Below are 16,770 nucleotides of genomic sequence, written 5' to 3'. Positions count from 1 at the left end.
GCATTTTACACATTACTTACCCATTAGATCATTAGATCAGGGGAAAAGTTTGATGAGACAAATGGTGAGGTCACAAGTAATTCCCCTTAAAAGTGTGAAACAAAGCTAAATATCTCAAACTAAGGAACACACACACACACACACACACACACACACACACACACACACACACACACACACACACACACACACACACACACACACACACACACACACACACACACACACACACACACACACAATAGTAAATAATGCTTCCTAAATTAGTCTGAATGTATTCTGCTTTGTCCAATGTGTGTGCATGGTGTCCTGAATGTTTGATTGATTGGAAATATTGACACTTTTTAAAGGTACAAACATGCAGTATGAGTTAAAAACAACAAATGGATGACACAGAAAAAACAAAGGCTTGTGTAGTTGTGGTCAATTTACCATTAACAACTCAAAGAGCTAGACAAACTGATGATGGTGATGTGGAGCAGCTGGGCTGATTGGGACCAGCCACACCTGAGCTGGCTGCTGGCTGAGGGAGACGCCCAGCCCGTGCCCTTATATGGCGTGCAGGGGAGGGACCAGGAATGTGTGGCACAACAGTCAAAGCAAATTCCTTGTATTAAACTCATCCTATATATAAAGTGTTTCTGATTATGACATAATTTGTTTAATTGTTGAGAAAATAGTCCACAGAGAGCCATATATTGTGTGGCAGAGACAGTGATTGACTGTCTATTTCTGCCTATAGGATATTTTACAAGCTACATGTTACATAGAACATAATGTGTGTGTCCCTATTCTACATGTGACTATTCTACATGTGACTAGGCATGTGCAACATCCACGAGATCATTCCATAGGCTATTGTATCCATGTATGCATACTATTGTATTATGCAGGTTATTAGATTAGATCTAAACGGTATATGAGCAGGCTACCAGCTGCTGGTCGCCAGACAGACAGCCGGGAGATCCTCCACGATTCGACCAACGGACAACATCTCCATTTTTGACCTAACTGTCTCCTTCCTTGACTGTAACAATGATGGAAGCTAAATAAAACTACGCAACTACTCATCAACTTTTATCCTCTGAGTCCGAGTTCATCTTTTTCTACAAGCTGTTGATAATAACCAATAAGCTGTTGAAAATAACCCATATCTTGGCGAACCAGCGATCGACACTTTTTGCGACGACGGGACAAACACACGCTGATGACATCTGGACGGAAGAGCAGACCGCAGCCACACGTGCCGGCAGCAACAGACGACAGGGATTGATCACCCTGCAGCCCGCGCTGCGAGTACTGTCACCCCCGAGGCAAGGTCTGCTTAAATTTTTGTCGTTGCAATTTAAACGCACCTAGAACTGTGAACTTGGGTAACGGAGGGATAAATTGAACTGAGCAGTCTGACAAATTTAAGAATACATGTACATGATGATAAATGCATGAAGTAAGTGCACTATACTTCTTATGCTGTACTCTGGTACTGCTGTTTGGACAACTTAAAAATAAAAAGAAAGAGTGAAATAAGTACTGCTGTTTGGACAACTTCAACATAAAAAGACAGAGAAATAAATACTTCTGATAATTCAGCACTTGAAGTGAAGAGGAGCACTCGCATGTCAGCACAAAGGGGCTGTTGTTTGGGTTTTAATTAAATTAGGTCATGACATTTTAGCAGAAAATGCTGTAGTTTCGGTCCCAAATCACTAATAAGTAATTAGTAATTACATGCTGAGAATGCTGACAAGTCTTTGAGCCTGTATAGTGTTAATAGGGACGCCTGTTATTCTTGGTTCTAATGACTAAAGTACTGGTTGATATTAAATGATATCATAGTTTGGAAATGTGGAATAGAATGCGCCGGCCGTGCTTTCTGTGAGTGATGTGTTTTGTGTGTTTCAAATTGAATATAAAAGTTTTAGTGATATTGTCAATGATGTACCCTGATAGCGGGTCTATTTATAATAATAATAACAATGATTGCAGTGTGTTCCGACCTAAAACAAGGGCTGCATTCACATACGTGCAGCACATAGAGTATAGATTACTTTTGTGAAGGGATTACTAGACCCGTGTGTCCGTTATTGTAACCTCGTATCTCCGTCTCTCCCTATTGCTCCAAAAGAGGAGGGGAGAACGGGAGCGGAGAGACAATACACGCTTTGTGTAACTCGGGAATAGTGGATGTGCAGCCTCATTAACTTGTACATCTGCTATTTTTGAGGGATTTTGCAGACTTGTAGATCTGCTGTCTTGGGAATCTCGCAGATCTTTAATGACTGCATGATTTTCCCAACACAGAGAACAAACATGACTTTAGGGAAACATTTTATGCTTTGTGTATGATTCACTGACATTGTGGATGCTGAATCGGATATAACGGCTTTCATTCACTGACATCCCACCCTGCTCTCTCTCTCTTATTGAGTTACTTTAGAATGACGACATGTGAGGCTGATCTCATTATAACCTCATTATTTTGCGCTGTGTCTGAGCTCTCATAGGTTCGGAAGCAGACCTGGTTCAGGGACAGCCCACTTGGAGGTCGCACCCCCCCTTGGCTGACGTCTAAATACAGCTGACTGACGTCTGGATACAGCTGACTGCCTGCTGTCTACTGCACTTTCGTGTAAGATTATACACGCCCTCACACACACGTCATTAACTATCGGGCAGATTAACAGGTTCTCAGCAGTATCTCACTCATTTTATCCAGCGGGGAGGGGTGTTTCGGCTGCATTCATTTGACCTAATGTATTGACCAGTGAAACACTGTTTCATTGTCTTCCTGAGTGGCAGATTACTTCATTGTTTGTTTATTTGATCACATTGTTCATTGCTTGATTAATTACTCAGTACATCAATTAATAATTAATAATAATAATAATAATAATAATAAATACATAAATTATCTAAAAAAAAAAAAAAAAAAAGAGGGGAAGAAGCAGCCTATAGTATGCTTTTGGAAACACTATATTTCTGCCATCTTCTAGTAACTTCATAAATGAAGCAACTTAATAAATTTCTTATCTTTGCATTTTAGTTATCAATAAGTGAAGTAACTTAATAAATCTTTGTAACGTAATAGAGTTCAGTACCTTTGTGTATTTAAAGAAAAATCTTTATCAGCTTACATTTATAATCGAGATCCTCTTTGACGCTGTGTGAGTGTGACCCTGTTTGATTGCATGACTAAAAGTTGCAGGACTTTGAAACTGACCGGGAGAGACAGTACGCTGTTTGTTATTTTTGCTCCAACAACCATGGCCAAGTGAGGTTTCCTGCGTGAAATTCCTCCGGGACACATATCCTTGCCAAGGGTCAATACCTGAGGTTCAATGGTATACCTTCAGTTTCTGTTACTGTGTTTGAGTTGAGTACAACAGCCCAGAACAGGAATTGTCGGGTGTTTAAAAAGCCAGTCGTGGGGAGTGAAGACTTAGGCAAGTTTAGGTAGTTTAGTTTCTGCTAGGCAGTGTATATAGGTCGGCATTTTCGGGTCCTGTGATAGGTCAGCAGTCTAATACTGAGTTTCTAGGGAACACACACACACATCTTAAGCGTGTCATTCAGAAGTGGATCTCCGCCAGATTCAATAATGAGTCAAACGACGCCGGTTGAGCAAGTCCAATCAAGATATGAACATATCTCAGATATTGGTAAATTTTCTGAGAAATGGAATAAACGTTGGCCCCAGTTACTTCAGCCATGGCCGATCGAGGGAACGTTCGACCTCGATGTCATTAAAACTTTAAAAATTTTGATTGACACTTATAAAATGAACCAGACCGGCAAGAAACGTGTAAAAAAACGTACACAGGAGATTATTGCGATTAAAGCCTTTCAGAAAACTGCTGAGGCAAAATTGAAAACCCAGGACAGACCGCGTCCTGGCGAAAAGGAGTTGACTGCAACAGCCTTCTCACTGTTTCCTCCTCCGTATAATAAGAATACTGGCATTTATCCTGTTCTTACTGCAGAGGGTAATTATGAGACAAGAGATGATCATAATAAAGTCCTTGAGAAGGGCAGGGCCAAGACGGTTTTGGAAACATTACCAGACAGGCCTGGAACCGGTGGTACTCCTGAGAGGTACCGACAGGAGGATCATAGGGTCGGAGGCTATGATTCCCAGATCAAAGATATTTTAGCAAAAGCTGAACAGCGTGGAAAACTTACACGCTCTAAAGCTTCATCTAAACAGGTGAGTACTGTGCCAGACTGTTGCGACGATGAGGAGGCAGACTGGTCTCAGAAACCAGGCAAACCAGGTACTAAACCAGGCACTTCATCAGTCAACGCCACCCCGAGAAGCTATAAAGATATTCCAAGTGATTTGGAAAAATTAACTCGAGACTTACGTAACGTAAGCAGCATGAAACGCCAGATCATACAGGATTTAGACTCAGTAGAAGAACACGAGAAAAATGGGGACCTGGAAAAAACCCTGTTGAACGAGTTAAGCATGGTTGAGATACAGGAAAAGGAACTTCAAACAGACAAAGACCAGCTAGAAGGGGAAATGGGCCAACGTTATCCGTTGCGGTCTAAGCAGAATTCGGAATCTGCTCCTTCCGGGCACTATTCTGTACTTGGTCCTTCTCTTTCTCTTCCAGTGATTATACGCGGGAATGAATTAAACTACAAGCCAGTCGCCCAATCAGAGCTGGATTCGTGGACCTCCAAGTTGCCTTCTATTACAGAGGGTGCTCATGCTTGGCTTTCGAAATTGGATGAACTTTTTACTGGAATTAATCCAGCTATGGCAGACTTCAAACGCCTGCTTATGGCCCAAATCGGGCGATCTTCTTTGGCTCGTGTCTTTGACAGGGCCGGCCTCGGACATTATGTCAATACAGCTGTTTTCGATGCGGAATTCTTTTCGGCATACAGAGGGCGTTTGGGCCAGGTATTGCAGGAGATGTATCAAACTAACATGCATCCGAATAGTATCATAATCAATTCCTTGGGGGACAATGAGAACCCCCGCGCGTACGTGGCCAGATCATATCAACAATGGCGGGATATCGTTGGGAAGAATCCGGAGGACAATCAGATGGAAGAGGCCATATTAAGGGAGAAAATTCAGCAGGGACTACCTAGACAGGTCAGATGTAAATTGGATGAAATTGTTGGACTACAGTCCATGACTCGCAACGTGTACACTGACAACTTGGCACACCATATCGAGAGTGTTAGGGCGAAGGAAAAATCATTGCGTGAGCAAGATATTGAGGCAGTTCGAAAACTCACTCACTTGCAGCTTATGGATGGAAAGAAGACCAAGGATCATTGGACCACAGGGGGCTGCCATGAGGATAGATATGAACAACTATCTCTCTGCTCACCATATGATTGAAAGTAGTCTCCCACCTTGGAGGCATCGGACTCCTACCCTTCCACAACCCTTGGATGTGGCTTCGTTTTCCATTTTTACAACCCTACATGCAGATTCTGTTCTTAGCTCATCTGTGACTGTCGTCACAGAAGGGGGGACGGAATGATATAACAACAGAACCTCTAAATGATATAACAACAGAACCTCTAAATGATATCCACACCGGAGAAGGGGGGAACATCACGGGGGCTCTTGAACTGTTGAAAACACTTAGAGACGAACATGTCAGTCACACTAAGGGTGGTGAGGATACCAGTTGGTTGGGATGGCTTCTGTCATCTTCTTGGAGGGCGAGCTTGGTCAGGGTCGGATTTATCCTAGGCCTGGTGTTATTTTTGTTTTTGTTATTGATATGCTGTGTGGTCCCACTGCTTCAGACCATGGTTAAACGTGTAATGGGGGCGGCAGTTGGGCAGCACATCGTCCTGTCTCCACCCGTGCGTCTTGGCGAGGTAGACAGTGAGGCCACACGCATTCTAGATTATGATGACGACAAGGTTGACATGGGTGATAGGGATTCTTTTGATATATATATGGATTAATCACATTTATTACACCACTTGTTTACGTTAAGTGTATAGGCCTTGGCCACACTAATTACAACACCTATATGCCTTGTTGTGATATTGTGCCTCGTATTTCTACTATTGTGATTCTACTATTGTGATTTGTATGTGTTTGTGCAGCGCTTTCAAATTGAAACACAATTGAGGTAATCATATTGGCTATTTACAGCCCGTAATGCTGTGTAACATGTAAAAAGATATGACTGTTTTCCACCTGGTGGAACGTCCTTCCTTGGCCCGTTTTTGCTTAAGTGGCCTTGGAGAAGCTTGTAGATCGGCCATTTCTTGATGGCTGTAGTGGGTTAAGGTGATTGCCGATTGTGTATTTTATTTGACAAGCACTGTACTACAGCCCAGTTGGTATAGTTAAACTGTATGGCTGTATTTGATGTGTTAACAACGAAGAGGGGCTACATGCATTGAATGTGAGCATTCACCCTGTATGCATTTGGCCTCTGTTGTGTGTGCCTAATCTTTCTGCTTGTCTTTCCTTCTTGAGGGGGACCTGACGGCGGTGTGGAGTCCGTTTACATAGGCTCTATATATGTCTATGTGATTGATGATTATCATATACTTGTTTTGTTATTATCATTGTTATTGGTCCTGATCATATCGTTGTATTGTGTTTAGGTACGCTCCCCCGTTTCGTTGTGACACTAGGGTGCCACAAAGGGGGGAATATAGGATATTTTACAAGCTACATGTTACATAGAACATAATGTGTGTGTCCCTATTCTACATGTGACTATTCTACATGTGACTAGGCATGTGCAACATCCACGAGATCATTCCATAGGCTATTGTATCCATGTATGCATACTATTGTATTATGCAGGTTATTAGATTAGATCTAAACGGTATATGAGCAGGCTACCAGCTGCTGGTCGCCAGACAGACAGCCGGGAGATCCTCCACGATTCGACCAACGGACAACATCTCCATTTTTGACCTAACTGTCTCCTTCCTTGACTGTAACAATGATGGAAGCTAAATAAAACTACGCAACTACTCATCAACTTTTATCCTCTGAGTCCGAGTTCATCTTTTTCTACAAGCTGTTGATAATAACCAATAAGCTGTTGAAAATAACCCATATTTTCTCCTATAGATTGCTGAGGGTATGGCCTACATGGAGCAGAGAAACTGTATCCACACAAACCTGAGAGCTGAAAATATTCTGGTCAGCAATACTTTAGTCTGCAAAATCTCTGTCTTTCAACTCACCAGAATCATTGAGTACATGGTCGAGGAAGGTGAGATCACTATTGACCCACACTGGGCATTCATGTATTTCTACAGCTTTTACAGCAACTTTCTAACAATGCCTAGTATTCTGTCCTCATGCTTGTCTGTGTAGTGGCAGAAAACCTACATAGAGTCTCCCCCTGCATAGCTTGTGTGTAAACATATTCCTCCATGGTGTTTTTAAGTTCTGGTAATGGAGGAGACAGCTAGGCTAACAAAACCTCTTTAGATTTCATTCATGCAGAAATACATGCATTGTAAGGGAAACTAATACTATACAGCAAATGAACACAACAAAAGGGTTTATACCTCTTTATTACACGGCTTGGTTGAATGCTTCATTCTGATTGGTCATTATTTCTTGATAATGACCGATGATAATGACTGCTGTCTAATCAAAGACTCAGAGCACCTGCTCATGTCAACCTGCGGTCCTGCGCTGCTTGGTTTTATGCTTTATCCAATATGACAGCCATGTAAATACACGCACAATGTCATTAACAACTAAACGTTGCTCTCAAGAATGTTTTTGAAAACATTTGAAGTTAGAAATAGACGATGCAATAACCGAAAAGTGATTCTATTTGATCCACGACTACACGTCCTTGTTTATCGTGGTGAAACAACGCAAAAATACCAAAACACTCGCCCCAAAACATAGTTGCCCCGGGGCAAATAAGGCGGTATTATAGGGAAATCCGGCGGTATATAAAATGGGGGCGAGTGTGTTTTGGGGGCGAGTCTTCCCGTTACCTTATGGATTACTGTCATTTGTTTCCCGAGTCGACCTTGTCCGCCCAGCACAATACTTATGAAATACTTTCATTGCTGTAAGCAAGGAAATACTTTGTTTTGTTGTTACTTTTGGGTCAATTTATTAATTTATTTATTAAGTAGCAGTGTAATAAGCGGGATAATGTATGGGGAGGTGGTCATTATTGAAATTTAAAGCCCTTCAGGGTGATTATCCACCTCCGCTATCGCATCGGTGCATAATCACCCTGTCAGGCTTTAATCTTCAATAATGACCACCTCCCCATACGTTATCCCTAGCTTAAAGGTAGGGTAAGTGATTTGCTTTGGTTAAGATAAGTGTTAAATAGCTCTATATTCTGATAGTACTCATTGCTATAGAGTGTTTGTTCAGTATTAGGAGTCTCCTTGTCTCTCCAGCTCTTTATAAAACAGAAAATGCATTTTCGTTTCAGTTTCAGTTTCATTTCCAATTTTATCCAACCAGGACAGAGAACTCAATCAGGATACAGATTAAACAAGTGAAATTGGAAGTGATGACACTAAGAAATGAGCAGACAAAATTGGAACTGGAACACTATACAAATTAAGCTTAAAAATGGGTACTTTCTCCTGATTGGCTGAGATTTTGACACCTACCGAAAAATGTATTTTCTGTTTATTAAAGAGCTGGAGAGACAGGGAGACATCTGTTACTGAAAAAACACTCTATAGCAATGATTACTATCAGAATATAGTATTTTAACCTTTAAACAAAATACTTTTTGTTTTAACCAAAAAATATCACTTACCCTACCTTTAATGCATTTCATTTATTACGGGGCCAGCCTGCCAGCATGGCAGCAGGCCCTGTTTTAAGATTTGCATTATTCTTCCGATTCTGCCGCTTTTTACGAAACTCGGCCATATGGTAGATGGTCATGAAAAACTATCAAGAAATAATTCTCACGATCATTCATCAAAAGGTTGCGCTATAGCACTCAATTGAAAATGCCAACTTTGAACAGGTACAACTCATGCCCTGTTTGACCTACAGCCATGAAACTTGGATACACATATGCGTCTCCTCATGCTGAACAACTTTCACCCTCTGACTTTTGACCTCTGACCTTTAGATCTCCAACCATTTTTAATTATATGAAAAACATACATTGGCTCATAACTTCTGCATTCTTTCACTTATGGAAAATCCGCTACTAACGCTTTGTCGGCAGAGGTCCAAAGTTCATGTGTAAAGAGTTTTGTGCAGATTACTCAAAGATCCCAGGAGGAGATAGATTTTAACTATTGCAGTTTTATGAAAATTATTCATTTGCCCCTAACACACACATGCAGACTCACATTTCTTTGAAACGTTGCAGTAATGTAGAGGGTCATTCCAAATATCACTGAAACCAATCTCACTCCAATTGGCCAAAGGGGGGCGCTATAGCAATTTTTTGAACATGCAAACTTTAAACAGGCAAAAGTCATGCCTCGTTTGGCCGAAAGTCTTGAAACTTGCTTACACTTGTGCCTTGACTCATGAGGAACACATCTATCGCTTTGATCAGTAAGCTCCGCCCTTAGATTGTCCGCAATTTTGAGCAGTTTGAAAAACACTTACATTTTTCAGCTATTTGCGTGAAACTGTATTTCTGTTTGATCTCCTTTTTCGCCGGTTCAGGTCTGTCGGTCCGATGGCTTCTCGCTAAAGCGCCTGCCTTACAACCTCATACATTTCACACAACATGAATGTGTCAATTAATGCATGCGCAATTGTTAAATATAACCTGAAATGCTTATTTGAGAGCATGTTTTTTTCAATGTATGAAATACTTCATCTTGAAAATAGCCAATCTACAATCTCACAACCTTTCAGATAGCAACATTTTGTGAGCTTGTAGATCTGCTACTTTCACTGGTTTCTGTTCCGAGGAGACATACAATTTCTCTATCGGTAGATGGTTAGGGAACCAGTGATCAAGAGTAGTTAGCAAAACAAAGGCCTGGTCTGTCAGGGACGGAAAGTCTTATATATATCAACAGACACTACCAGGACTATCAAATCTCTAGCTCAATGAGAAGAAAGGCAGCCTATGAGTCCAGAGGTCACTGGTTTGATCCCTGTCCCCGACGATGTGTTGATGCGATCATGATTTGGCATTCGTTGGTTTACACGGAGTATTTCTTGAGGTTAGGGGTAGGCATGGTTTTACTGAGGTTAGGGTTAGTGAGGGTTTAAAATGCTCATTTGTTAATTGCATGTTCCTTTTTCTCTCAAGTTCAGTCTTCTATGCTTCTTTGGCTTATTGTGCATATTACTTATCATTGCTTCTTTCTTTCTTCTCTCTGCAATCACTGGCCCCGTATTATCGCTGCTTGCAGCTATATTTATTACTTTATTTAGTCTTTTTTTTCCTTCTCAGTAATCTTTGTCTTTTCTCTCTTGCATAATTGTCGCTGTTTGGTGGAAACCTTGTATGTCCACAAAATAAAGTGTGTTCCAATGGAGCCAATGTAGTTATTTATTAGTCACAAGCTCTCGTCAATACTTACGATACGATATAGATTTGTTTTGTCACAGCATTGTGTGTGTGTGTGTGTGTGTGTGTGTGTGTGTGTGTGTGTGTGTGTGTGTGTGTGTGTGTGTGTGTGTGTGTGTGTGTGTGTGTGTGTGTGTGTGAGAGAGATTCTGATACAGCTGAATACACTGTAATAAAATGTACAGCTTATGGCTCTAAGATCAAGAAAGAGACAGAATGGGCAGCGTCAGAACTTACACACACACAGGCAGGTAGACAGACAGACAGACAGACAGACAGACAGACAGTAATCTGGAATCTTTTCTCATCCAGAATCTCATCCATGGTGTATATCCTAATTAGCAGTTTGTGGTTTCAAATTGAATGTTACCACCACCACATGTGATATCAGATATGATGTATTGATACTGTGAGGCAATATTATTACATGCAATATTGTTATTGATGTGACCCATTTCCTCTACATAAACAGGAACTAAGTTTCCCATCAAGTGGACAGCACCCGAGGCCATCATGTACGGCTCCTTCAGCATTACATCTGATGTGTGGTCCTTTGGCATCCTGCTGACTGAGATCATCAGCTATGGATGCATACCATACCCAGGTCAGAAACACACTCACTACAATATCTCATCAGCACAAAGCTGAAACATTATTGTGCTCATAATAGTGAACTCATCACAGAAAGACTACATTTAAAAATCAGTGACATTGTCAATGTGTACATAATGTTGCTATGTTTTTCACTGTGTCAAGTTCCATTTCAAGCATTGTTTATTCAATTGTAAAATATAGAAATAAGATTTTCTTTCTTTTTCTTTTTTAAGAGCTCTAAGTCCTGCTTTTGATTCCACATCTGTTCACTCTTCACTCTGCCCCCTGTTCATCCAGGTTCTATCCACTGTACAGAAATCCACCACAAATTCACTTCAAATAAACGGTTTCTCAGATTTCTCACCCAGGACAAGTAGTGTCAATATCTGGTCCCACCCAAGCCCAGGAGTTTTATTAAGTTACATCAATTATAACACAACCTAATCAATAATTAAAGGTAGGGTAAGTGATTTACTTTTGTTAAAATAAGTGTTAAATAGCTCTATATTCTGGTAGTACTCATAGAGTGTTTGTTCAGTAAAAGGAGTCTCCCATGTCTCTCCAGCTCTTTATTAAACAGAACATGCATTTTCAGAGCTCTCTCCTGATTGGCTTAAATGTCAAATACCTGAAAATGTACTATATTCTGTTTACTAAAGAGCTGGAGAGACCCCTGTGACCGAATAAACGCTCTGTAGCAATGCTAACCCTAAAAACAAAATACCAAAAATTATCACTTACCCTACCTTTTAATGTGTTCCTCTCACCAGGGATGAACAATGAAGAAGTGCTATGTGCAGTGAAGGAAGGCAACCACATGAAGTTGCTGCAGAGATGTCCTCTGGAGATCTACAACATCATGCTGGAATGCTGGAAGGACAAACCAGAGGACCGGCCCACCTTTAAACATCTGGAGTCAGTCCTGGTAGGTTTCTACCATTCTGGAAGATTTAGTGACGGCAACACTGTGCAGAACTAGCACGAGTAATTCATAAAAAAGTGTACCGAACATAGGACACACACACACACACACACACACACACACACACACACACACACACACTCACACTCACACTCACACTCACACTCACACTCACACTCACACACACACACACACACACACAGCACTTAGACATGTGTCTGTTGTTCTCGTTAGGGTCTAGCGTTCATATTTAAACTATTACTGTACATTTCATGTCTGGAATTATCATTAACTTTTGGTTGGAGGTGTTACTTTTTTACACACTGGGAGGACATAGATTAATAATGTCTGACTTCTACTTCCAGGGAGAATATGAAGAGACCAGAGACACCACAGCAGACGAGACAGGTGAGATGTACCAGCTGACAGGCCTGGGCTTCATTAATATACATTTAATACACTTTAAAGGACACTGAAGCTAGGGAACCTGTCAGGTGCGAGTCAGGAGAGTTGGAACCAAAGGTAAAAAGATCGGAGACAGAACACATCTGATCTTGAGTCAGAAAACATTCCATTAAGGGGCCGGCAAAATCCAAAAACAGGCACAAGATCAAAACCACCAGAACTAGCAGAACAGAATCTAAGGAATACTCAACAGAAGGCTATAGAGTCAAAACAAACTGGTAAGGAACAAAGAGAACAGTGCAGTACACAGGATGACACCAACTAGACACAAGTGAACATGATGGACAATGAACAGAGGATAGGTTGTGATGAATTAACAGAGATGGAAAGGAATCAGGAAAAAAAGGACGGGTCCCAGATTTACCACAAGACACACAGAGGGTGGCCGGGAATCAGAGGAGGAAGACCAGGGTAAGTGACGAGAGAGAAGGGGTCTGGAGAAGGTAGACCATTTCAAGGGACTAAGGAGAAGGGGTCTGGAGGGTCACTAAACTACACTACACTACAACTAAACTGGGCTGGACAGGAGAGACAGAGTCTGGACAGTAATAAAAATGGACTGAATGGCAGTGTTGGCAGTGTTCACTTTCTACATGAACTAGTTCAAAGTTCAGTGCACACATTAAAAAAATAAATTAAAAAAATTCAATACGTTGCTGTGAGCTATTATTTGTCAAAATATTGCCACAGCCCATATAACCATAGACTGCAATTATTTTATCTGTTTTAACACTGAAACTATGTGTCAGATTCATCTTCGCCGTTAGCCTTTGTTCAAGACTATTGTAGATGATTTTATAGATTTTAACATTTTTATATCTACGAGAGTCTTAGCTCCACCCCCCCAGTTTGCCCAGGAATGTCACCAGTAAAGGCCGTATTTCTCCAAACATGTACAAATGCAAAATATAAGGTGCTTACCCGCTTGCCCCGAATGTTAGGTGTCCGGAGTCCTTTTGGGTAACACTTTCTATGAAGGTCACCTCTATAATGCTTTATAAGCTCATTTATAATGCATTATAATGCCCTTATAAGGCATTATAATGCTTGTTATAAATGTTTATAATCATGTATAACGACTTATAACCACATTTATAACGTATTATAACTGCTGGTCATAATGCATTATTATGCTCAGTGGAACAGCACATTATAACTACCCTAACTTAGTCAGTTGTAAAGGCTCATAGAGAAGTGCTGCAATGTGTCATAACGCATTATAACCAAATGTTTATTAAATGGAATAATGTCTTATAAACATCAATAATATGCTATAACATGACTTTGAGACCTTTAAGTAAAGTGGCCACATATTCATGCGTTATTAGACATTGTATCATACTTTAATACCCTATAGCACGACAGAGTGACCTTTAAGTAAAGTGGAAACATTCTTTAATGGTTATTAGCACTTGTATCATACTATAATACCCTATAGCACAACGTAGTGACCTTTAAGTAAAGTGGAAACATTCTTTAATGGTCATTAGCACTTGTATCATGCTATAATACTCTATAGCTTGATGTAGAGAGAAGGAATGAGTCCATATCAGTGTGTTTTGAGTTTGTTCATTTTACTGGAAATTATGGAACTGCAACAAGACAGTTAAACACATAAACAATGAATTTAAGGCACGTTTCTTCATCACATTATCATAACAGGATGCATTGGCTTTCTTTTTGATTGATAGCCATACTGTAACTGGACATAAACAGAATAACATAACTTATTCCCAGAACAGTGTGAACATGGCAGGGTTGAAGGGACAGAGAACTGGGTCAGACAGGACAGATCGGGTAATAAGAAACAGACTGAGGACAAAGGCACAGAAAATTGGACCAGAAACAGATGCAGAAACAGAGACAAACAGACAGAGATGGACAGTGTAAAGATGGATGGAGTCCTCCTTAAATCCAATGAACGTGTTTATTCACATTAAGGTTGGTGATACAAAATAGCATACGTCTCTGTCTCTGCGTCTGTTTACATGTAATAGCCAAGGCTGACTTCCTTTCGGCTTGGCGCCTTGCATTTACCGTAATGCCTGCTCTGGGCCGCAGGCGCATTTGCTACCGTATACTGTATGACAGGGATTTTTCAGGGAATAAAACAATGTAAGTAGCCAATAAACAAATCCTTAGCAGAGGAAATTTTGGCAATAGCAATAAACTAAATACCACTGTCTATTATCAACATTGCAGAGAAACAACATTACTCAAAATGAACAATATGCAATTCAATAACTGCTCTTAGCTGTCAAAAGGTGCAATCACAAAAGTGCTAAACAATGTGCATATCTCAAGCACTCAACATATGGTCACAACACATTTTCTGTTCCTTTTTTCTCTTTTTTTTTTAAATACATAAAAAAAAATGTTCTCCGTTTTTTTTCCCCGTCACCCTCCCCCCAAAAGGCCATAATGAGTTTACTCATTCACAGGTCAAGCCTGTCAACTGGTTTACACACCCTGCCAGACCTGGTCATGGTCTGTCCAGGCAGAGGTGTGCTGGGTGTGGTCACAGTCTGGTTTACAGGGACAGTCTCTGGTGAGTCGGTCACTGCAGACTGTACATCCATCTCTGCTCCCTCAGTAGAAGTCGGTGGAGTGTGGTGGGAAACCGGTGTTGCCAGGAGATGACGACGGTTCCGCCGCAGCACTGCACCTTCCTGGGTGGTGATGATGTAGGATCTCTGTGTGGCAGCCTCTCCTGAGACCACCGCTGGTGTAGACCACGTCTTTTCATGATCTAGTTTGGAGAAGACTGTTTCTCCTGGACGAAGAGCAGGCAGGGATCTGGCTCCATGACGGCGTTGAAGTAGTGAGCCTGCACTGCTTTCTGTCTCTCATCGTTCTCTCTCACTGCTTTCTTGCTGGGCCATTTAGGCATGAGATTTTTCTCCAAGGTGGGGACCGTTGTCCTGATCTTTCTCCCCATTAACAGCTCAGCTGGGCTGAAGCCTGTGGTGGAACAAGGAGTGGATCTGTAGACCATCAGGGCTAACAGCGGATCGTCCTGCTTGAGGATTTTCTTAGCTGCCTGTACGGCTCTTTCTGCATGTCCGTTGCCCTGAGGATGATGTGGACTAGATGTGATATGTCTGAAATCTAGCTCCTTTTCTAGTTTCTTGAACTCTGCACTTGAGAATTGGGGACCGTTGTCAGTCACGGCTTCCTCCACAATTCCGAATCTGGCAAACACAGTTTTCAGTTTCTGAATAACGTGTGCGCTGGTGGTTGAGGACGGGTGCAGTATTTCTAGGAATCTGGAATAGTAGTCGGATATCACCAGATAGTTTTGGTGTTTGTGCTCGCACAAGTCCAGTGCGATTCTCTGCCAAGGGCGGTCAGGCAGTGGTGTGGAGATAAGAGGTTCTTTTTGTTGAGTCCTCTTCAGTTCACGACACACCTGGCATGACATCACTGTGTTCTTTAACTCCTTAGACAGCCCTGGCCACCATACTGATGATTTGTCTCTCTCTCTACATTTAATCAGGCCTTGATGCCCCTGGTGTAGTTTCTCTAGGATTTCGCCTCTCATTGACTTTGGCACTACAATCCTGCACCCTCTTATGACTAGGCCATTTTCTTCTGAGAGCTCCGACCTCACTTTAATGTACTCCCTGGCATCTACAGGGATGCTACTAGTGTGTTCGGGCCAACCTGACCTGATGAGCTTACTGACTAACTGTAACTCCTTATCAGTTTCAGTGACCTTCCTGATGCGGTAAATTTTACTTAGTGATGCTGGGATCCCTTCCACTACTGTGGCTACATAGCAGGCTACATCACTGTGTGTATCTATCTCACCCTTACTGCATGTCAGTGGGCTGCGTGACAGTGTATCTGCTACAACAAGAGTCTTTCCTGGTGCATACTCTGCCACTGGGCTGAATCTCATGAGCCTCATGAGAAGACGCTGACATCTGACAGGGACATTTTCTAAGCTCTGACTGTTAATGAGAGGCACTAGTGGCTTGTGGTCTGTCTCTAACCTGAACTGTTCCAGGCCGTTTAGGCACCTGTCAAACTTCTCACATGCCCACACCCCGGCCAGACACTGCTTTTCTATCTGGGCATAGCATGTTTCAGCATCTGAGAGTCGTCTGGAGCAATATGCCACAGGTTTCCACTGCTGTCCGTGGAGTTGCAGTAGCACACCCCCCAGTCCATAACTGCTGGCATCAGCCGACACTGCAGTGGGTCTTGTGACATCATAATAAGCTAAAACTGGTGCAGTTGTCAACAGCTCTTTTATCTTTTCAAAGGCTGTCTGTTGTGCGTGACACCAAGTCCAGTCAT

At 41.7% G+C, this 16,770-nt stretch overlaps 1 protein-coding gene across 3 annotated transcripts in view; it reads left to right on the top strand.

The window, feature by feature from the left end:
• Positions 1–1,248: 1,248 nt before the first annotated feature.
• Positions 1,249–16,770, top strand: part of LOC308081485 (tyrosine-protein kinase SYK-like) — a 50,569-nt gene continuing 35,047 nt past the window's right edge. Inside the window, exons 1-5 of one of the 3 annotated variants that reach the window (XM_080457860.1) lie at positions 1,249–2,629; positions 7,073–7,217; positions 10,960–11,091; positions 11,852–12,006; positions 12,369–12,411. In XM_080457860.1, coding sequence (XP_080313986.1) covers positions 7,085–7,217; positions 10,960–11,091; positions 11,852–12,006; positions 12,369–12,411 — 463 coding nt within the window. In that variant the 5' untranslated portion in view covers positions 1,249–2,629; positions 7,073–7,084. Of the gene's footprint in view, positions 2,630–7,046; positions 7,218–10,959; positions 11,092–11,851; positions 12,007–12,368; positions 12,412–16,770 lie in introns of those variants that run through there. The other 2 variants (XM_080457861.1, XM_080457862.1) reach the window with 2 other exon arrangements.

Source organism: Gymnoscopelus braueri, assembly GCF_963280865.1.
Source record: "Gymnoscopelus braueri genome assembly, contig: SCAFFOLD_359, whole genome shotgun sequence".
NCBI lineage: Eukaryota > Metazoa > Chordata > Actinopteri > Myctophiformes > Myctophidae > Gymnoscopelus > Gymnoscopelus braueri.
Note: the sequence above shows the minus strand (reverse complement) of the source record. Positions and strands in the feature narration are given on the sequence as shown.